Here is a 21,795-nt window from a genome sequence, read left to right as displayed (position 1 = left end):
ATGCTTTCGGCTACTAGACTCAGCCATCTAGGGTGCAGCACTCCACCGCTTCGCCTAGCACGCACGATGCTTGTATTGCTCTCCCACAACCCCGTTTCACGGTTTAGGCTGCTCCCATTTCGCTCACCGCTACTACGGGAATCGTTTTTGCTTTATTTTCCTCTGGCTACTAATCTCGGGCCTCTTAAAAACAAGTTGGGCCTCATTGGACCTTAGCTCAAGTGTATGGTGAGTGGGCAAAAACCCATCAGGACCTTCATGCTTCATATATATTTTTTTTTCTGATCAAAATTCTACCCCGTCAAAAACAAATGAATCATGTTCAAAACACCCAACTTCCCAACATATTTTAAGCACGCCCTTATTTCGTTTTTTTTTTTTTGATACAAGCTAAGCGTCCTCAAATAAACTAATTTTTAACAGATTTAATTTAAAGTTTTGAACTATAAGCAAGGGAATATAGTTTTTAAGACCAAAAAAATTGATTACTCCGTCAATTCTATATCTACTGTTATTTAAAATCATAGCGCGTGGACTAAGGTAATTATAAAAATATGATTAAATATAATTACTAAATGTTCGATGTAGCTGGGGGGAAAATGTGCATGCCTTCGACTTTCAAGTCAACACTCGTATTTAAGTTTCGGAAGAGAATTAATTATTTGAAGAAGTTGCCGACAAAATTAGTAATTGGTCTGTGTCAGTTATCGATGATACTTGTCTAGTGCTTATTGCTTGGACTAAATGAACTGGTTATTTTAAAAAAAAAAAGCGACTAAGCAAACTATTTATATCTTTTAATTATCATAAATTATATATTGTATTTATAACTCATTCAGAACTCATTATAGATACTTTTTTTATATTCCGCAAATTACAAACTGCTTTTAAAACATTTCACTACTAGTTTACTAGAATGTTGCCCTCACTCGCCCCTAAAGTAAAATGTTGTTTAACTAATATGGAAAAATAAGGCGCAGGAGAAATTCCAAAGATATTTCATACACGACATTATGCTTTTGAAAAAAAAATTATGTTTATATTTATATTTAAACGTCACTAAAGTACACAGAAATTATTTTTCTGCTAAAATAAAAAAAAATCCTAAACTGCTCGCACTTTCTTTTTGCCAACGCTAAACTGCTCTCACCACCTAATCAACATATATTGATCCTAATTAATACTCCTTTGATCCTTAATGTAGCACTTAATTATTGAGTTGATCTTAGTTTTAAATATAATGCCTATTTCTCATATTTATCAATTTTTTTAAATTACTTCTATTAATACTCTCTTAGTTATAATTAAGTAAGAGAGGAGGAAAGATATTAAAGAAAATTATTATGGTGTTTTAGAAAAAATATGTTATATTTTGTTATGATTAATTAACTTATCTAACTTTTTTAATCTAATTAAATTAGTTAAATAGGTTTTAATTGCAAAAGAATATATTTTTCTGGTTCTTAATATAAAACCTAATTCTTAAGTTAGTTTTGATCGTAAATATAAGACCCATTTATCATATTTAACAATTTTCTCTAAATTACTCATATAAATATTCCCTAAACCATAATTAAATAGAAGAGGAAGATAGAGTATTAAGAAAGATGATTATGGTGCTTTAGAAAAAATGTGTCACTTTTTTTATAATTAACTAACTTACATAACTTCCTTAATATAATCAAATTAGTTAAATATGTCTTATATTAAGAGTCGGAGGAGTAGTATTTTATGTTTGGCCACCATCTCAGCAACCGCTACTCTAAAGCTGCGCATTCTATTCTCTTTTCTACCTAAAAATTGACATTATTATTAGATAAAAAATAAAGTCATATAATCATTTTGTTGGCAAAGAAATTATTCTATTTTTCTTTTATAACATAAGTGATAACTTCCGGCCAAAAAAAAAGGCAACTTTTTGTCTAGAGTATTATATAATTAGTTAATTACTCATTTTATTATATATTTATTATATCTTAATCAATGGAGCAATGAAGATGTAATTACTTTTCATAATTACTCCGTCCAGTTCAAAATATGAAATAAACTTTATCTATTTATATTTATTAAAAAATTAGTTAAAATTAATTTTAAAAAATAAACATGTAAGGCATTATTTTTTTTCAAATATACCCCTATTAATAAAAAGAATACGTAAAAAGTATAATAAATGAATAAAAAAAATGTTAGGAGTAAAATTAAAAAAATTATGAAATGCTTAAAAGAAAGTGAAAGTTATCTTATAAAAAAAATCAAACCTCTCTAACAATGTTTATCTTATATTTTAAATATGAGGGAGTATTTATCATAACATTTTTTTAATCCTATTTTGGTCTTATAATATTCATTATATTTTTATATAATTATAATTTATAAAGAAAGTATTTTGACCAAAAAAAAGAAAAAGAGAAGCTGGGATGAACCATGCTTCGTTGTTAAGCATAGGGGGCGCCATTTACTGCGTGGACTAAATGAAAGAGTCAGATCAGTTGCGTTTCCATTTCTAACAAGTCTCCCTTCCTTTCCCAGTCTTATTTCTCACACAACCGTTGAACAGTAACAGGCAAGTTCCAAACTTGTTTGTATTTCCGTGAATTCCCGACAATTCTCACAAATTTGTAGTGAAGCTAAGAATAAAGGCATGACTATTAACATCTGGGGTTCTTTTAATTGATCTTCCAAGCTAACTCTTTGACGATTCTGGAAATCCCCATATCCATATCTCGTCGTCCTTTTAGTGCAAACAATGAAGCTTCGGAGGTCATCGCTTTGTTTTCTCCTAGGGTTTCTGTTGGTTTCCTTAGTTCCCGCATCAGTGGCGAGATTCGTGGTGGAGAAGAACAGCTTGACGGTGACTTCGCCGGAGAAGATTAAAGGCACACATGATAGTGCAATTGGAAACTTTGGGATTCCTCAATATGGAGGTAGTATGGCTGGGAATGTCGTGTACCCGAAGGAGAACCAGAAAGGGTGTACAGAGTTTGGCGATTCCTTTAAATCAAAGCCTGGAGCTCTTCCGACCATCCTTTTACTCGACCGTGGGAGTAAGATTCTTGTACTTCCACTTATCTGCTGTTTATGTCAACGTTTGGGGTTCAGATGTTTACGTTTTATAGTTCACGAACTGCTAAAATCGAGCAGTGAGATTCCTTTATTTCTCACTCATTCGATTATTTCGCTTTTTACTAATCTGAAGTTGGTTGCATTTGTTAGTTTTAGTTAATTGCATTGCTTTGGTTCATGAGGAATGTGCCTCTCTTGTCAGTTTGCATTAATATCATAATATTTGCGTGCTTCATATCTATCTCTTTCAATTCCGTCTACAATTTTCTGTTTTTGTTAGTTTTGTTCCCTAAGAATCGTAATCTAGTTACCTTGTATTGATTCGTTGAATCCTATGTTTATTTTTGTCCAATTTAAAATAATTTAAGAAACCATTATTTAGTATTTCAGTTTATTCTGAATGATTTGCTAGTCCAAGAAATATCTTCAGGTTTGATTTGATAATTACAAAGTTAGGGGTTTGGTTTTAGACTTGCAGCTGAAACTGACATATTTTGGAATCAGGAGTAAGCTTCACTTCATGATTACGATTACGGATCAACAGCAATGCGTCTAAGTTCTTACAAATTAAGCCCTTTTAACGTTTCACTTTTGTCTTCTGTGAGAATAATTCGGTTTTTCTTATATTGTCAATGACTTCCTTGTACACTGCTTCAATTGAAATTCGTACAGTTCTGCTTAGCAGTTGGATCTTGTGGTTGGTTGAGGGCTTTTTGTCTTATTTGGAATGAGACAAATATAGTTCTTACTTAGGCTTCAGACTTAGTCGTATGAAACATCTTCTTAGTTCGGGAGGCATACAGATGATCAAAGGAACTGGAATAAACTTTTACATATAATGCCATGACCAATGAAATAATCGGCCGTGTGCTTGATCAATTCATATCATAAATTCCTGATACTTCTGCTTTGAAGAGAACTTATTTTGAATTAAAGAAGATCGGAGGCTGGAAATCTTCAAATCTATTTATGATGTAATGGTTTTAGCTTGTTCATATTTGATATGGATTCTACAGAAACCATGGTCATAATAACCATTTCATGAGTTCAGTCACTTAAGAATTATGGGCCTTTCAAATTCAAGACTTTATTAAGAAGTTACATTGACTTTACCACAATATGATGATCAAACTTGGTGATGTTTTCTCTGCAAAATAATAAGCATATGCAGGTCTGATGCATTGCATCTATGGGCATTTTGCATTAACTTACTTAATTTCTATTCATTAGACTTGTTAGATACCGTAATTCATTGCTTCCAGCAATATGCTTGACCATTAGGAATTGTGGTAGCATGCGATGCGTGATATGAGAATGACCAAGTCTTAAAATGTTCTATTAGGTGTGTTCTTAGTGCTTTTTATTTGTTCTTTCAGATTGCTTCTTTGCCTTGAAGGTCTGGAATGCCCAGAAAGCTGGTGCTTCTGCGGTTGTTGTTGCAGATGATATCGAGGAACCCTTAATAACCATGGACACACCTGAAGAAGATGCAGCATCTGCAAAATACATAGAGAACATAACAATACCATCTGCATTAGTTGAAAAACGTTTTGGTGAAAAATTAAAGAATGCCATAAGTGGTGGGGATATGGTCAATGTAAATCTTGATTGGAGAGAGGCAGTCCCCCACCCAGATGATCGTGTAGAGTATGAGCTGTGGACTAACAGCAATGATGAGTGTGGAGTTAAATGTGATATGCTGATGGAATTTGTGAAGGATTTCAAGGGCGCAGCACAGATATTAGAGAAAGGTGGTTACACACAATTCACACCCCATTACATAACTTGGTATTGTCCACAGGCATTCACATTAAGCAAACAGTGCAAATCCCAATGCATAAATCATGGAAGATATTGTGCTCCTGATCCTGAGCAAGACTTCAGCTCAGGTTATGATGGGAAGGATGTGGTTATTGAAAATTTAAGGCAGCTATGTGTTTTCAAAGTGGCAAAGGAAACCAAAAAGCCATGGGTGTGGTGGGACTATGTGACCGATTTTCAAATTAGATGCCCCATGAAGGAGAAAAAATACAATAAGGAATGTGCTGATGCTGTCATTAGATCACTTGGTATGTGGGTGATCATTGATTACAATTTTTTCCTCTGTTATTGATAATGACTTGTTAAATAATTTTAATTAATATATGCAGGTCTTGACATTAAAAAAATTGAAAATTGCATGGGGAACCCAGATGCCAATTCTGACAATCTTGTTTTGAAAGAAGAGCAAGATGCTCAAGTATTGCTCCTTATATTATTTTTTCATTTGATTACATATATCAGCTCAGTAATCCTTAGCTGCTTAATGATAACTACTTTTTGTAGATTGGGAAGGGCTCACGTGGTGACGTGACAATATTGCCAACTCTTGTGGTTAATAACCGACAGTATCGAGGTATGTCCTGCATTCTGCATGATGGAAGAAAGTCTAGTTTCTCAATTCTAAACTTTCTTTTTTGTCCCAGGAAAATTGGAGAAAGTCGCGGTTCTAAAGGCTATTTGTTCTGGTTTTGAGGAAACGACTGAACCAGCTGTTTGTTTGGGCAATGGTAAATGTTTGCTTTCTTTTCATACTAAGATATGTGGGGATTTTTAAACTCATTTCTTCCCAGTTGTTGGATTTTGTTTTTAATCTTACTTGAGCTAGTCTATTATACTAAAATCTTAAGTTACTTGGCTAGGATTTACCACAGGCTTATACATCCCTCCTCTTTTTCATATCTTGCCATACTCTAATACTGAATGGCAAACTGTTGTTGGCAGATTTGGAAACAAATGAGTGCTTGGATAACAATGGTGGGTGTTGGCAAGATAAAGGAGCCAATATTACTGCATGCAAGGTATTTAACTATTCATATTTGACATCTGTGATAAGAAAAAGTTACCATATGCCTAGCTCAATTCATATGCTTATATTTATTTTAACAGGATACATTCCGTGGGCGAGTGTGTGAATGCCCCTTGGTTGATGGTGTGCAATTCAAAGGAGATGGCTATACTGTTTGTGAAGGTTAGATTACTGCATACTTTACATTTCTTTGTTTATATATTTTACTGGGATTTAATCTAAATATGTGCAACTGGAAGATGAAGGACAAGATGAAATAAAAACATAAAATAATAATTAAAAAAAATCATATTAAAACATTGTTCACAATAATCTTTGACTTGTTAGATAATGAGCGAAATTTCACAAGTGTTCTCAAGAGAAACGAATGGAGGCAGTTGGTCACAGAAATTTCAGCTGGTCACCCTTAAAAGGAAAAAAAATACGAACGTAGTTATAAATACAATAATGACTCATAAAGTAGGAAACTATCTAAGGAAAAGAAAGCATTTGACTTCAGCCTATTAATCAAGGGAAAAAAGGTGATTCTCAATTAGAATCTGCCCTCTAGATGCCAAGAATCATGGCTTGTTAACCCCAAAACATAAGGAAACAAATAAAGGCATCCAGACAAGAATGCATGTTATATGTTTTGGCCAGAAAAAAGAACACGTTATGTGATTTCTGACAATCAGTTACTAATACTTGCAAAATAACTTTCCCCCACATGCTCATGCTTTGTGATATAATTTAGGTATTATTATCTGTACTAATATTCTCCTTTTGACATTCAGTGCTACTTGAAGGTTAACAAAGAACAATTAAATTGATAACCCAAACATGAAATTTTGTTTTTCTTTTTCTCTTAGAGGTCCAGGAGGTGTGATTTATAACTGAAGGGGGTGGGAAAGCATATCAAACCAATCATTACCTGCTGCATTGATATGAACCTCTTATTTTGCAAATCTTTTTTGGACACTTGATGAAGTAGAGTGGTCCATGATGCGTATGTATTTTATATTATTCCTTTGCCATCAGTTATGTGGGTAAGAGGGCCTGATGAAATTGTAGAATGTCCGTCATTCTTTTACCAGTCAAGAAAACCCGGATTGGAATTTTTCTCATTTTTGTTGATCAGGCATATGCAAAGAATGAAATATGAGGGATGAGGCAGCCACTAGTCAAACTGCCCAGTCCCAAGATTCTAGGAAAATATGATGACAATAAATTACAATTGAAACATTGATTCAAGACTCTAAGGAATAGGAAGTGAAAATCAAGAAAATAAATGATGAGATCAGAACAAGATTAAACTCTAATGCTGTGGGCGGTCACCCACGATCTAGTTCATGCTTCTGTTAAGCTAGTTTCTTCTCTGTTTACAGCTCGTGGACCTGGGAGATGCAAGATAAACAATGGAGGTTGTTGGCATGAAGCCCGGAATGGACATGCATTTTCTGCTTGTGTGGTTAGTAACTTTTAAGTTTCTGGACCAAAATCTACTTAGATTCCATTGACTTCATGAAATTCATAATGGTCAAATTCTTATTTTGTGGACCCATGATGGAAACTACTGAATAATTACATGAGCTATTGTCGCTTTGCAACAGGATAATGGAGAAGTTAAATGCCAATGTCCTGCAGGGTTTAAAGGTGACGGTGTCAAAAATTGTGAAGGTGAGAGATGCTGATATGTGTTACAGATCAAATTCTTCCAATAAATTTTGGTATTCAGAAAATGTAGGAAAATTGAGCATGATATGAATAGATTCCGAGATCTTGTTTGAAGTGCAATGGGATAATCCTCAAGTGAATTCTATGGACACAGTTTTGTACTTCTTTTATTTTTTGGCCATTTATACTGGACATTGATCACCTGGGTTTAAATTGCATTACTCCCTATTCTCTTGATAGTACATAGACTCCCCTCTGTTAAATTTGCTTTGTTTTGGTTAGATTTGATGCGATCATGCTGAACCCAATCAATTGACACAAGGATAATGGAAGTCGGTTAACGTGAACCATATTTCAGCATTGTGTCAGTATGCAATGCAGGCTTCTTCATAAAGTGTTCTTCAATAAACTATAATTTGAAACTTGACAACTTTGTCAACTATATCTTTTTGTACCACAAGTGAAGTGATTATAGATAGTCTGTTTTTTGGGTTTGGACTAGTATTTAGACCTGGTTGCATTGCTATTGATTAATGAGAAATGTGACTTGAGGACCTACGGAGTTATTTGTAGCTAACTATAAAGTTGAATGGTTGAAGTTGAACTCTCTCTCTTCCTTCCTCACAGACATCGATGAATGCAAAGAGAAGAAAGCTTGTCAGTGCCCTGAATGTAGCTGCAAGAATACTTGGGGCAGCTATGAATGTACTTGTAGGGGGGATCTTCTGTACATCCGGGACCATGATACCTGCATAAGTGAGTCCATGGAACTTAACATATTTACACATTCATTTGAGTAGGCTTTGTTTTTACATTCCCTGCTGGATAATCTGCAGGTAAAACAGCTAGTCAGGGGAGATCTGGTTGGGCTGCATTTTGGGTCATTGTGATCGGCTTGGCTATGGCTGCTGGTGGGGCATATCTGGTTTACAAATATAGAATAAGGGTAAGCTTTTGCATTTCCTTTGTTTAGTGATGTTATTAAATAGTCTATTTCTTGCTAAAACTCTACTGCATAGTGGGCTGTTCTTGGAGAACGGACTCTGGAACTTAGGGTAAAAAAATCTGAAATTTGCACAGTTTGGTCTCACTCCCACAGAATGTTAAACATACAATTATATTTCAACTACGAAGTTAATCGTTGTTTTAGTATTTGCACATTAAAATTTGAGTGCGAAATACCATAAACTGGTTAAGTAACCGAACAAACTGCATAAATATTAAACAAGCAAGAATTTGAATCATGGGAAGACACTTACGTCATTTTATAGCCAACAAAGGGGGATCAAACAGTAATTTAACCTTTTATTATGCTTTTTTGGCTTCTGTAGAAAGTGGCATTTCCTCCATTTATAACTTGATCATATGTTTGACTATGCGTAAATCTGATGGTATAATGGTGGATTTTGCAGTCATACATGGATTCTGAAATCAGAGCGATCATGGCACAGTATATGCCCTTGGACAGCCAAGGGGAAGTTCAGAGTCATGTCAATGATGAGAGAGCATGAAGAATAAAACAGCTGATCTTTCTCTCTTGAGATCTCATTTCATGACACGCAGCATACATGAAATGTATCTTTTTCTTCTGCTTTTTCTGGGCCTTCAACAGTCTCAGGATTGAATTTGTTGACTGTATCATATGCTCAATAAAGATTACGATGAGAAAAGTTGTCCTACGATATTAGTTTTTGGTTTTTCATTAGTGATTTAGGATTTTAGTATAGGCTTAAAGTTGATGTTCAGACGATGTATATTGATTTGTGGGGTGACTTGTGTAGGGGTAATTTGCAGATCCATATCACATGAGCACAATGTGTATTCTGCAGCTACAAAAGAATTTCATCCATACATTATATGTGCCGTTAAAAAATAAATCTACTGAAACTGCTCAAAGCTCCTCCTCCTCGTGAGTGTGGATTTTTAACAATTGAAAATTAACAATATTATTGACCTTAAATCATAAGTTAAAATGATATAATGGCTATTTCTTTTATTTTGCTATCTTAATTTTATACCATTTTAATCACAATAATTTTGTCAAATATAAACTTCCTTTCATTATCTCGATAAGGTCATCCAATCATAAATTATTCAACTCCAACAATCATGGGTGTGTTTGGATGGATAGTAACAAAATTGACTTTTATTCTATCTAATTTTTATAAAAGTCAGTTAAAGTAAAAGCTAGTTTTTTTTTGGCCAGCAAAAGTAAAAGCTAGTTAATGTAATATGATTTATGTTTAGATTGATGTTTCTAAAAAGTCAGTTTAAAAAGTTAAAATTTGTTTGGATGGATAATAAAAAGATAAGTTTAAATGTAAAATGATATAAAAGAACATGAGTTTTATAAAATACTACCTTTGGTTCTCAATATAAGATTTAGTTAACTAATTTGAAAAGACTAATAAAATTAAATAAATTATTTTAAAATGTTTATATTTATCGTTTTTCTTCAAATTAATTTATTTGATTTATAAACTAATATGTAATCTCGATATCTTAATCATGTAAATCCTATTGCTTATATATCGCCTGACTTTGTATAGTTTACTTTGCAATGAGAATTATCCATTTCATTCAAAATATGTAATCTAAATATCTAATGATATTATAAGTATTTTAAAGATATCATGTCACGTACGATATAATTATGTGATTTATTTAGTTTCTTTAATCTATTCAAATTAGTCTTTTGGGGTCTTATTTTAAAGAGCAAAGGTAATATATGATATGTATATAAGTTGATAAATTTTAGAAAAATAATAATTTAAATTAATGAAATTTTATTAGTTAATTTTTTCATCTTAGAAAAAAAATCAAATTATTAGATTAAGATAGGACCTATTTAAATATTCTTATCTTTTTTTTTCCATCTTAATTCCTTCTCACCCCATGTTATAAACACCAAAAGCTAAGAATCCTAGTTTTCCACCGCAATGAATCTTTTCCAAAAATTGGTTAGACTTTAATGAGCCAATAACTTCAAATCATCCACAAACGTGAGTTTCACACTTTCCTAAGCACTTTTTTCAGTCCAAACGGTAATCCAAACGCCTCCTAAATCTGGCCCAAGAAAAAACTTTAACAATCAAAATTGAATTCTCCAACTGCCAAGGCCCGAGTTTACCAGCCCAGGTGGCTTGTATTTGTATGGATAATGGATGTGAGTATATGTGAATATGAGCCACCAGAAAAATTGCTTGAGCTTTGTACCCAAAAAAAAAAAAATTGCTTGAGCTCCTTTCAAATCTTCATGACTCTGTTTCCAAACCCACTTCTCTATGGGAATTACATCATCTCTATTTTAATTCACATGCATTTTGTTAGCATGCCAATATATTATACATAAATAATTCAATTCACTGATGTCTCATCTAAGTATAATTTAAAAATTTTAACAAACCTAACTATTCTTGAATCATAAATAATATGACTTATTTCTTAGATTTTATGCAATGCACAGATTCACAGAACCCCTCCTAGTTATCCAATAAAACAAAAAAAAAAATGCAAATGTATGCAGCAAAAACATAAGATGATATCCTTTGGGAAAAGTTAAAAACGATGTATCCTGTTGTTGCTGCCGCCTTTTCTTATGCCTGTTTAGTTGGAGTGAAATTGAGGTCTAGTCCAATATTCAATCCATTGTTAACAATCGGAGCGTACATCCATAGATCATCAGAGCTAAGAAGCTGTTAATTTGATATCAAAATATGAGAGAGAGAAGGATTAAGCTGATAATCATCTTTCTAAAACTAAGGTTTCAGATGATGAAGTTACTTAGATTGTTACCTTAATTTGTAGCTGTAAAAATTTCACATATTGAGCAGCTTCCTCAAGCATAGTGCTTATATCCACCTGCATATTTTCCAAGTTCATCTAGCTTCAGAATTTAATCATCTAGTCTGAATTCAATTTATAAACTGATAAAGAGATTATAACGATTATGGGTAGACACACAAATATTTCGCATAATTTAAGGCATGTTTTTGTCTCATCCGCTTAAAATTACCTTCGTTCCATTAGGGACAAGGTTTTGTAAGATTCTCAACCTTTCATTTATTCTCCCTCTTCTTCTCTGCATAATGTAGAAGGTAAGTGTTAGATATTAACCTTCAAGTATGATAACAAGATTATTAAAGACGGATAATTTTTACCAAGGCTTGACAACTGAATCTACATAATAAGCTAAGCTAAGTAATGAATTGCAGGAGACTTACTCTTGCATAGAGGCTCTGGGGATCAGTGGCAGGACCTTTGTCAGATCTTGATTTGCTGTTTGAGTTAAGATCTTTATTGTTTTTAGGGTCTGTGTCATCCTCCTGAGAAGCAGTGGAATCATCCTCTGATGAGCAGAAGCTGCTAGAGTTGTGCCCATGAAGGCCACCATTGCTTCTATTCTCTTCCTTGTTGCTTTTAAAAGACTCTGGATTCCTCCTTGGTTTAACATTCCTCTTGTTCTTCTGTATCCACAAAACCAAATCATCATGGGCATCTCATAAATTCAAAGGACTAAATCAACCTGTTCGTTCCTAAAGAAAATGCACACTGATCTGAAAAAATAGCGGTATACCTCAAATGAGCTCCTTGATCTCTTTCCAGAGTTCTGCAGGTTGCTGGTTTTACCATCCTCCTGTGCTGGTTCAGAAACTTGTACTTCACGGGACATTGATATGGAACCAAAATTATTGGTAGCATCAGCAACATTTGAAGGAAAATAGAAGCTGTCACCAGTGAAGCCTGTAGGCCAAAATGCAGAAGAAGATTGAAATCCCAAGTTGGCATTTCCATAGAGATCCTCTGGGACTGAACAGTTTTCAAGAAACTGGGTCATAAACTCAGCTTCCTGAGCAGTGTAAACCCCACTAAGGTAGCTCCATTCTTGAGAGATTATCTCACTAGGCTCCATTATTTTTCTCTGTAAGCATTTCAGAGAGAAGGGTCCCTTATTTTTTTGTGTTTGAATGCTTGAAAGGAGGAATAAGATGAGTACTCTTTATTTATACCCTAAGAAGGGGTGGCGTTGAGTCATATAAAAGAATATATGTGGACTTGGAATTGCCAAAAATTGGATCGGACAAAGTCATAATTCCTTCATGAATTGACTTTGCACAAGTCTTTGAAAGAGAGCAGTTATATCATCTGAGAAGGACTGGACCCACTTCATGTACATGTACTTGTTGTGCATTATAATATTCTGCTAAAAGATTCCCCTCCAAAAATGTTAAGGGGGTATATCCTCGATGTCATGCATTATATGAAATCTGAGAAATAAGTCGCAGTATTCATAACTTACAAATAATACAGCTTGTTAATTAGAGTTATTAGAATTCTTATATTATATATAGACATATAAATAGATTCTCTTGAGTTATGCATGCATCTAATTTTTAACTTGCAACCTCTGGATTAAATATAGCTAAAACCAGACACTAGCATCTTCTGTCTGGATTCTTGTCCCCTCCATAACTATGTTAAACTGTAACCTAGCTCTTTGTTTTCTCCTCTACAATCCCAGATTTCAACACTTGTAACCAGATATATTATGCTTGTTTTACAAGTTAGTTGGATTATGAATTAGTTTCAATGTATTTGTCCATTCTTTTATGTTAATATGCTGTTATTGCTAAATTGCAGTAGGAAGGACCCGTGCAATTACAATTTTGCATACAGTTCGAACCAAGCGTTGGACTATTCAGACCTGTGTACAACACATGAAATTTTATCTTCTGTTTTAAAACTGGTGGCTTGCCAATGTTAAAATAAGCCAGTTAGACAAACTTGGTCTGTGTTTCTGTGAACAACTGCTTGCAAATTTTATATTGCATACTACTTCCTCTAGTCCTTTTGGTAAACTCCAATTAACTGCTTTAGGTAAATTAAGAAAATTAAAGAAAGTTAGTTAAAATTAGTTATTTCTTATAAAATCTAAAGACTGTCCTGGATAAAATTTATTAGTTAGAGGAGTTTGATTAATGACGCAAAATAACAGAATACTAAGAAAGTGAACTCTGATAACATACATCCGCTTTCTTGTAAGTAGATTTTCATTTCAACATCGGAGGAACAGAAGAAAATGGTAGCATGTTTGTTGTTTATCCTTTTTGTCTATGACAATCAAAGAACAGCTTTTGATCAGAGGGAATCAAATCTTAGCGTTTTTTAAAGTAATTAAGAAACCCCATTAAATAACAATCTGATTTTGTCACTCTCGCATGCGACCCGCTGATGATTGTTCATAAATTTTATAAGTATAGTTCAAGACCGGAAAAAAAAAATATATTATGCCAATTCTTTCTGGGGTTTACACGGAAAAATAGAGAGATATTCAACTGATTGTTTATTTTATTTTATTTTATTTTAAGACACACAGCATTAACGCACGACTGCTAAAAGTATATTTGTAGAATATCAATGTGTGTTGGCCAAAAAGGTAGAATATCAAGAAATTAGCTGGCGTTTGATTTTTTTAATTTGCCACCATTTTCTAATTTTTCAGAGTCAGTTATATTTAAAATGTTGGAATTGTTGGAAAAGGATTTGTTCGGGGAGGTAAAACCCATTTCAATGATTTCTACACCTTAAAAGGATTAATATCTCGTTATTGGTTAGAGATACCACCTGATTTCTACAAAAAAAAAAAATGTTGGAATTGTTTAAATGTGGGCTAGAGACAGGCGAACACGCACATTACATGTTAATTAAGTGGTAATCTCGTAATGAAATAATTATTAACTCTTGATTTTTTTTTTTGGAGAGAGACTGATGCGGACAAATGAAAGGAGTATTACTTAAAAAGGGGAAAGTCAATTATGATATTAATAGCACATAAATTAAAGAAAGCCGTGGGAGTGGAAAATCCTGATTAACCCAAGCACAGACGTGTGCGGTCCACTGTTTATAAAAACCAACTCCTCGGACTAATACCTTCTATTTTAATCAATTAAAGCAATTTTGTTTACAAGACCTCTATTTATGGTACTTTTATTGGTTATTACTTATATAGTATTCCATTCGATTCCAAATATAATATGAGTAGTTTATTTTAGTTCCATATATAAAACCTCAATCAACTATTTATTTAATAACTTTATAATTTTTTTAAATTATTCTTATTAATTACATATATTAAGAGAACTTATATTAAAAGGATTACTTTTGAATACAAATAATTAAAATTTATAGTTTAAATAAAGTAATATATAATTTTATAAATAATTAAATTAACTAATTTTTTAATTTATACAAATTAGTCAGTAACTATTATATTAACTGGAACTATATAATATTTGCCTTTGAGTTGTAGACTTTACACTTCGATGTTGATATTTTATAGACAGGGATATTATTCCCATCATAGGTGGGATGCAACACTGATGTTAATCCTTAAACAACATTAGACTGTTCTTATTTAGAACCAGTTTGAAACAGCTTATAAGTAACTTTTCAATAGTAATTTATGAAATACGAGGCAAATATATGAGAAGAGTTTTGTCTCGACTTACATGAAACGTATTTATAGAAGATTTCTACCGCTATCCCAAACAGGCACTAATTGTTAATCCCTAAACATTGCTTTTCTCCACATTTTCTTTGCACACCATTATACCGCACTTTATGAAAACGTCATGCTAATTAAGGTGATCAATTCATTAACCAATGGTACCGATAAAAGGATTTGACTTTAGAAGCTCCAAAATGCTAATTAAAACCTACTACTCCTATAATATAAGGCTTGACTTTTGATCTATCAGCAAAGTAATATGAGGAGTACTATTTCAACTTATTATAAAACCCTTTGGCCGAAAGGAAAAATACTTATTATAAAATCCACACGTCAAACAAGGTTCAGTTCAAAGGATTGAACTTGGACATGGGGTTTAAATCTAATGATCTTCTTTTGTTATCGTATCTCTTTCAGATTGACTTTCAAGACGTTAAATATAAAGAATTTCATTACCCCCATGAATAGTCAACTAACGGTAGTATTCCTTAAATGTTTATGCGTGTGTATATAAATATATTATGTATTGTATACTTACATATACTAATTATGCCCAGTTTAGCGCGAAGTACTTTGAACTTTACTCAAGTGCTCATTAATGTTATATTAACAGTTCAATTTTTTCTCCTTAATTATAACTCTGACTTCTTGAGTTTAGCAGCAGCTAGCCATGGAGTTTTGAGTTTTCACGTGCTTTTTGACAACTTTAAAATATAAAATGATTCTGCAATTATAAATCATAAAATTGACTTCGAACTACAGGAAAAAAAAATAAAAAACACATGTTTTCAGTGGTGGAACCAGGACCCACGGGGTGCAATGTAATGTAAAAATAATATTTTATTATTTCAAAAAGTTATTATTTTTAAATCACCTATTTCATAATATTTTCAATTTTTGAATTAAAAATATGCATTTCAATTGTCCTCTATGTAATTTTTTTTAGTTTAGAATATCTATAAATAAAAGTATGCAATTTTAATCTGTTTTCCATATTAAAGGTAGGTTACAATATCAAGACTAGAGGGGGCAAAATATCAAATTTACCTACCGTAGATGTAATTTCACCAAGTCTACAGGATAAATCACATAATTTACGAATGGTACAGTTTGCTATTTTATATTGATGATTAATATTGATTTCCGATTATTCAACTTACTGATGCTTCTTCCAGAGTATCGTCATTCTCCTAAAATATCTCGCTTCACTGAAAGAAAGAAAGGAAAAGGACAGATTTTATCAAAGATGGGCTTAGGACTGAGAGCACAGAGACTTTCATGCATTTGATTTGAATGAACAAATTACAGATAATTCTGTCAAAGGTATTAATGTGGGAATTATAGTTGAAGTGGTCTGGGCAAATCGGTGGTGCAAGTTTACAGATTCAATATAATTACAGAGTAAGCCAGTACAGAAAACATATGTAAACCCCATTTCCAATTCCACTTCAAACGAACTGAGGGCAAAGAACAAAGATGCCTATGAAGGAATTTTATGGAACACATTACTGTCATCAGCATTCAAATGAAACTTATCTTCCATGTACTTGTATGTTTTTTACTGAAACAGCAACTGGTCCGAATAATGGTGCCAAACAGACAACCAGCGAGAGCACCGGGAGCCAGCGATACTGAAACTTAACATGCCTTTAGAATTTCTGAGCGTTAAACCGTTACTCATCATTAGGAAGCTCTTCACCAGGACCTCGTTGCACTAGTCTGTAATACAATATACCCATAGTTGCCATACATGCCCTGCAAATAGTCATAAAAAATTCATCATTACAACTTACAAGAGCTGTGTATCTGAGTTTTGAATTGGGGTCCTCTAAATTTATTAAAGTTATCAATTCCAAGTTCAAAGAAATATGGAGATAATACGAGATCTAGCACCTTGTGCTACAATAGCATTCATGTTCTTCTAAGAGCAAGAAGAGAATGGTCCATGAAATCATGTTGAGAAATATAGATGTAAGAATTATTCGACATGAATTCAGCCTTCAAGCTGTTTTGGTCCTCATCAACCTTGGAATACATGCGACTTGCAGCAATTAAATGGCAGCTCACTAACCTCACTCACTACCTTCTTCTTTCCTTTGGTCTTAAATGTAAGACCCATTTTGTAGTGTAAATTACATTACAAAATGGATTTTACATTTAGGACTAGAAGAGTACTAAATTATCCACCATTAGTCATTTTATAAGTGATGCTGAAGTAACTCTGAATTTGCAGAAATCTCAGAGCCTGTTTTTCATCTTTTCAGTTTCTCCAAGACATAGTTTGGTAGGAAAGAAAATGTAGAGGATAAGAAGAGATTTACATAATTGCAATCATGAGAAGGATTTTTCTTGGGTCCATCCTTGACGATTTTTGATGCCGTGTACGGCCTTCTGAGGTTTCATTTCCATTTGATGCATCTTTTCTTGGAGGTGCAGTAACTGGCAGGGTAGGCAATGAACTAGACCAAAAGGGAAGCAAAGCTCTAAGAAACTTATGGCGGAAGGAACCTGCATTTGAAAAGATGAAAGCTTGAATTAACCAATTGATTTGCCCATCATGAGAGCAGAGAAAACCATGTCTAACCAGAAGGTTTAGTTTGAAGGCTAGAAACAGAATGCATAAATAGATTAAACTAATTATTGATTATTGATACATTTTAAAGACGAACTTTTGTAAAGAATATATCACCTCTTCTTGTATACTTTTTATGATCCCCATCTTCATCATCAGCATAATATGAAATTTCAGAATTTTGCCGTTCAGCATGGAGAGAACTCTTCCTAGTGGTAGCACCAGGCTGCATTATTCGCAAAAATGATGGGGGAAAACTATAAGGGATAAAAGATGCGTATTTGAAACAGCACAAGATTCACAATAGAAGGCAAAAAAAAAAAAAGGGAGCAAAAATTTAGATCTAATCAGCAAAAGGGCAGGTGAATGCAAACAAGATAAGTTCACCCAAATATAATGATTTTAGATGCAATTTCTGGGAGTAAAATTCTCTTACAGGAGCAGGACTCGGTGTCTTAATGAAATTTCCTGCTGAATTAGGACTGTCTATTTCCACAATATCAGTCACTGAAAGTTTTGGCCTTGTTCCAGGTGGAGACGAATATCCTTCAACGGAGTCTGATATTTCATTATTTTTCTTATCAATCAATGGATCTGAAGCAAATGCTGGAGGAGGACCGTGAGATTCTGTGACTGGCAATGAAACCGGATGATTTCCAAAAAGACTCTTTTCCACACCAGTCTGCACAAAAAGCAGGCAATAAATATTCAATATATATTGATTATACAATTAAGAAAAAAACAGAGAGACAAATAAAGAGAATGACAGACCACTTTAACACGGAAAGGGGGAAAAAAAAACTACATAAACTCAAAATTGTATCATTAAATCTAAGGGCAGTTTTGAAGAAAAAAAAGGTGGGAATAATTTACTTTTGCAATCATGGATCAGTGCTACAACACAAATACTGAGCATGCCCAACTGCATATAAACGAATATGGACTTTGAATGAACATTCAAGATGCTATATGATGGCATCTACCATGAGGTGACCAAAGAGATTGCTGACCAAAGGAGATGAGCATGGAGGTAAAACTAGTAATATCCTAGTTTTCGGGGAGAAAAAAAAAGAAACAGGAGGAAACAGCAGTTTATAGTGAGTGGTTTGACTACAATCGAAAAATAATGGTGTGTTCCGGATCATGTCCTTTATAGGTCAAAAGTTTTAATCCCAGATCCATACACACCAAACTGAACATATCACTTTTTGCGGATTTCTGGCTGGTCATATTGTAATCTTCTACCCCTTCTTTCAAACTGCAAACTCATTTTGTATCTATAACCATAATAGAATCACAAAGTAAGCATCCCATGTTTGTGCAATTACATCAAGAAAGCTACCCTAGTATTATCCCCGTTAAGAAATCAGAAAATGAATCCTCAAAACATTATCAGTACTTAATTCATATACCTGCACAATAGCTTCCTTCAATTTTGAATGAAGACGAGATTCAGAATCTTTCACACTTTTGGGAGGCCATATCTGCACGCAACAAATAAAATTTCGTTTGGAATGGGGGACCATGAAACAGCCAAAAGGTGGCAGAAGAGATCTCATAAATGTGGAAGTATATGCAAAATCAAATTACCATACAAGGGAATATAAGAAGACAATTGCAATTTGTAGCTAACAAAGTGCTAATTGTTCAAACACCCTGCGCTTCTATTTAATTATGCGCTTTCTCTAAATTGATAGAGCTGATGACCTCACACTTTATATTATAGATAGAACTATTTGATTTGGTTTATCCGGGGGGGGGGGGGAGGAAAAAAGGAAAAAGTAAAAATGAAGGGGAGGAAAAAAAAAACTTGATCTGCAAGTTATCATTAGGCTTCCTTTCTTTTCCCTGTGTGTACATATTTTATGTTCGAACCACTAGCCAGAGCCATATAAGTATGAACAGAACTAGGGGGAAAAATCAGCATGCTAACTTTGAGTGAAGAGTATACAGGCTATTACGCTACTACCAACCAAAAATCAATCTTATTCCTGAAACAGAAATCATTTTAAGCTAAATCTTACCGCAGTGGAACATGAGGGACACACATATCCTGCTGGGGCAGTATGCGGAGGAAAGCTCTTGATATGCGAGAGCAAACAACTTGTGTGTATAACATCTATAGAAAATTTGAATCGATGTTACATAATTCAGTCTGTGTTCAGGAGGATTTTTGTAAAAAATGTGTGTGTGTGAAAGCAAAATGACATACGCAAGCAACCCAGTCGAGTTGTTTGAGATTCTGACCCCTCTTCTAGAACAGCTTGACATTGGCAACATTTAGGCGGCCAATCATACTCGCCATCTATAACCCATTCAGAGTAAGCCCGGACCTAAGAATGATGACACAAAAACAAGGCTTAAGCTCAGTACATCCTTATTGTCCTTGCATAACCTTAATAGTTCCTCTTCCTTCTTAAATTAGTCTCCAAGAAAACATTAAGAAAAGAATAAAATTAGGTCCAGGTGCACAATATAAGAACAAAACCTTGATAATGTATATGCGGTGAACAAAGTTCAAACAAATCTAGAGAGGAAGATAACTAGGAGGAAGAGAATGCAGCCGGGCCATCTTAGCAATCATTGAAGAACAATCTTAACAACACAAACTTACCACGCAGATTTGGTGCTCAGGGAAACAGATACATTCTCCGCAGACAGGAACTTTGTGCACGAAGCAATACAACTTAGTAGCCTGTGCACCGAAGAAAACCCAACCCATAAGTTAGTACTTCGTATGCAAATTCAATTGAACGGTGCGTGTAAAGGATACAAGATCAGCTTTGACCAAAAGGCCTGACAATAGAAACAAGATAGTTCCCCAGAGCTATAAACCAAATTCACAACAACGATGTGCCCTTACTGATTACTTCTAAGCTCAAATCCAATAATTATAAGCTCAAGCTTCCGTTTCAAAAACGCATTTGCATGGAAATCAAACTAATGCTTAAGCTCACAGATCACGCGTGATCTGAAATTACAATACCAATCCGATCTACTCATTGGTTTATATATCAATCATAATTACCCCAAACGAATTCACAGTAAAATCATCAAGAAAAAAATTGCGACGTGAGAGAGAAACAGGCGAACCTTTCGACACTTGCAGACCACCATTGCATTGACCGCTAAAATCAGAAGAGATTAAAACAAAAGAACCTCACAATGATTCAGCTGGATTTGAAAGTAATTTCCTAGGTATTACAGCAAAGTGCGAGATCGAATAAGCATAATCACAGGAACCAAAAAATAAAACACTCAAGAAATTTTGTTCTAATGATCTTCTTCACTGGTACTGCAGTTCATACGCTGAGCTCACTACGAAGAACCCCGTTCTCCTTTTGCCACCGAGATCCGCAACACTTTTTTGTCCAAATTTTTCCTAAACGGGTGCAGAAAACTGCTTAAAAAATTATTTGGGCCGGGTTATAAATTGGTCCAAACTATCAATGAGCACCTGGATTGCGGCCGTGGCCGTAGTTTGAGATGATTATAGTTTATGAATAAAATATTTATTTGTTGGCAAAAAAGAATAAAATATTTATTTGTGTGAATGTCTATTGCCACACATCTCCCTTCAACTTTCTTAATAAAGAAATCTGGCTCTCATAATTCCTGTAATCTATTCTATCACTTATGTTCATGAAATTTGTGTTTTCTCATGCCCTACCATTTCGCATTTAGTATTATGAGACTTCTAAATTATAAATACTTATAAATGGAGGATATGTATCCTGAATTTGATACTTTTGAAGTGAATAAAAAATGTTGAAAAAAAGAGTGAATGAAAAATATTTTCTCTTAAATCTCTTCTTTTCAATTCTCTATTCCTCTATACAATTTTTTCTTTCTCTTATTAAATACCCCACCATCCTTAATATAAGAACTATTTAACTAATTTAATTAAATTAAAAAATTAATTAATTATAAAAATATGATATGTTTTTCTAAAACACCATAATTATCTTTCTTATTATCCTCCCTCTTTCACTTATTTGATTATGGTTAAGGAAACATCCATAACAGTAATTTAGAAAAAAATTAATAAAAAAAAAAGTCTTATGTTTATGATTAAAATTTTTTTGTTTCTAATTATTTAGTATCAAGATTAACTTAACAATTAGATCCTGTATTAAAAAGGGAAAGTACTAC

At 33.6% G+C, this 21,795-nt stretch overlaps 3 protein-coding genes across 3 annotated transcripts; 1 reads left to right on the top strand and 2 right to left on the bottom strand.

Annotated features, from left to right (window-relative positions):
* Positions 1–2,465: 2,465 nt before the first annotated feature.
* On the top strand, positions 2,466–9,420 carry LOC114725375 (vacuolar-sorting receptor 1). The gene is made up of 12 exons (XM_028911877.1): positions 2,466–3,044; positions 4,440–5,132; positions 5,214–5,302; positions 5,389–5,458; positions 5,529–5,612; positions 5,827–5,903; positions 5,992–6,073; positions 7,276–7,358; positions 7,501–7,567; positions 8,192–8,320; positions 8,401–8,510; positions 8,977–9,420. Exons 1-12 carry the CDS (start codon positions 2,747–2,749, stop codon positions 9,073–9,075), a joined length of 1,881 nt encoding a protein of 626 aa, XP_028767710.1. The 5' UTR covers positions 2,466–2,746; the 3' UTR covers positions 9,076–9,420.
* A 1,740-nt stretch (positions 9,421–11,160) lies between these two features.
* Positions 11,161–12,476, bottom strand: LOC114725364 (transcription factor bHLH85-like). Its single transcript, XM_028911866.1, has 5 exons — positions 12,141–12,476; positions 11,788–12,030; positions 11,580–11,645; positions 11,360–11,425; positions 11,161–11,259 (listed from the first exon to the last, which is right to left on the bottom strand). The coding sequence occupies exons 1-5, from the start codon at positions 12,474–12,476 to the stop codon at positions 11,161–11,163; spliced, it is 810 nt and encodes a 269-aa protein (XP_028767699.1).
* A 3,854-nt stretch (positions 12,477–16,330) lies between these two features.
* Positions 16,331–20,987, bottom strand: LOC114725378 (zinc finger protein-like 1 homolog). The gene is made up of 9 exons (XM_028911882.1): positions 20,737–20,987; positions 20,258–20,338; positions 19,856–19,976; positions 19,668–19,762; positions 19,056–19,127; positions 18,080–18,325; positions 17,761–17,869; positions 17,393–17,579; positions 16,331–16,826 (listed from the first exon to the last, which is right to left on the bottom strand). The coding sequence occupies exons 1-9, from the start codon at positions 20,758–20,760 to the stop codon at positions 16,745–16,747; spliced, it is 1,017 nt and encodes a 338-aa protein (XP_028767715.1). The 5' UTR covers positions 20,761–20,987; the 3' UTR covers positions 16,331–16,744.
* Positions 20,988–21,795: the final 808 nt, after the last annotated feature.

This window comes from Neltuma alba, unplaced genomic scaffold (assembly GCF_004799145.2).
Source record: "Neltuma alba isolate B1F8T4 unplaced genomic scaffold, ASM479914v2 tig00012250_pilon, whole genome shotgun sequence".
Taxonomy (NCBI): Eukaryota; Viridiplantae; Streptophyta; class Magnoliopsida; order Fabales; family Fabaceae; genus Neltuma; species Neltuma alba.
Note: the sequence above shows the minus strand (reverse complement) of the source record. Positions and strands in the feature narration are given on the sequence as shown.

Bases quoted from the DNA above. Each gene is read 5' to 3' on its own strand.
- LOC114725375 (XM_028911877.1), top strand. From the start codon at position 2,747: ATGAAGCTTCGGAGGTCATCGCTTTGTTTTCTCCTAGGGTTTCTGTTG. The intron at 5,613-5,826 runs GTAAATGTTTGC...TGTTGTTGGCAG, and splicing joins AGCTGTTTGTTTGGGCAATG to ATTTGGAAACAAATGAGTGC. The intron at 8,321-8,400 runs GTGAGTCCATGG...GATAATCTGCAG, and splicing joins GGACCATGATACCTGCATAA to GTAAAACAGCTAGTCAGGGG.
- LOC114725364 (XM_028911866.1), bottom strand. From the start codon at position 12,476: ATGGAGCCTAGTGAGATAATCTCTCAAGAATGGAGCTACCTTAGTGGG. The intron at 12,031-12,140 runs GTATACCGCTAT...TTGTGGATACAG, and splicing joins GATCAAGGAGCTCATTTGAG to AAGAACAAGAGGAATGTTAA. The intron at 11,426-11,579 runs GTAATTTTAAGC...GAAAATATGCAG, and splicing joins TTGTCCCTAATGGAACGAAG to GTGGATATAAGCACTATGCT.
- LOC114725378 (XM_028911882.1), bottom strand. From the start codon at position 20,760: ATGGTGGTCTGCAAGTGTCGAAAG. The intron at 17,870-18,079 runs GTAAGAGAATTT...CGAATAATGCAG, and splicing joins AGACACCGAGTCCTGCTCCT to CCTGGTGCTACCACTAGGAA. The intron at 17,580-17,760 runs GTGATATATTCT...TTTCAAATGCAG, and splicing joins TAAAAAGTATACAAGAAGAG to GTTCCTTCCGCCATAAGTTT.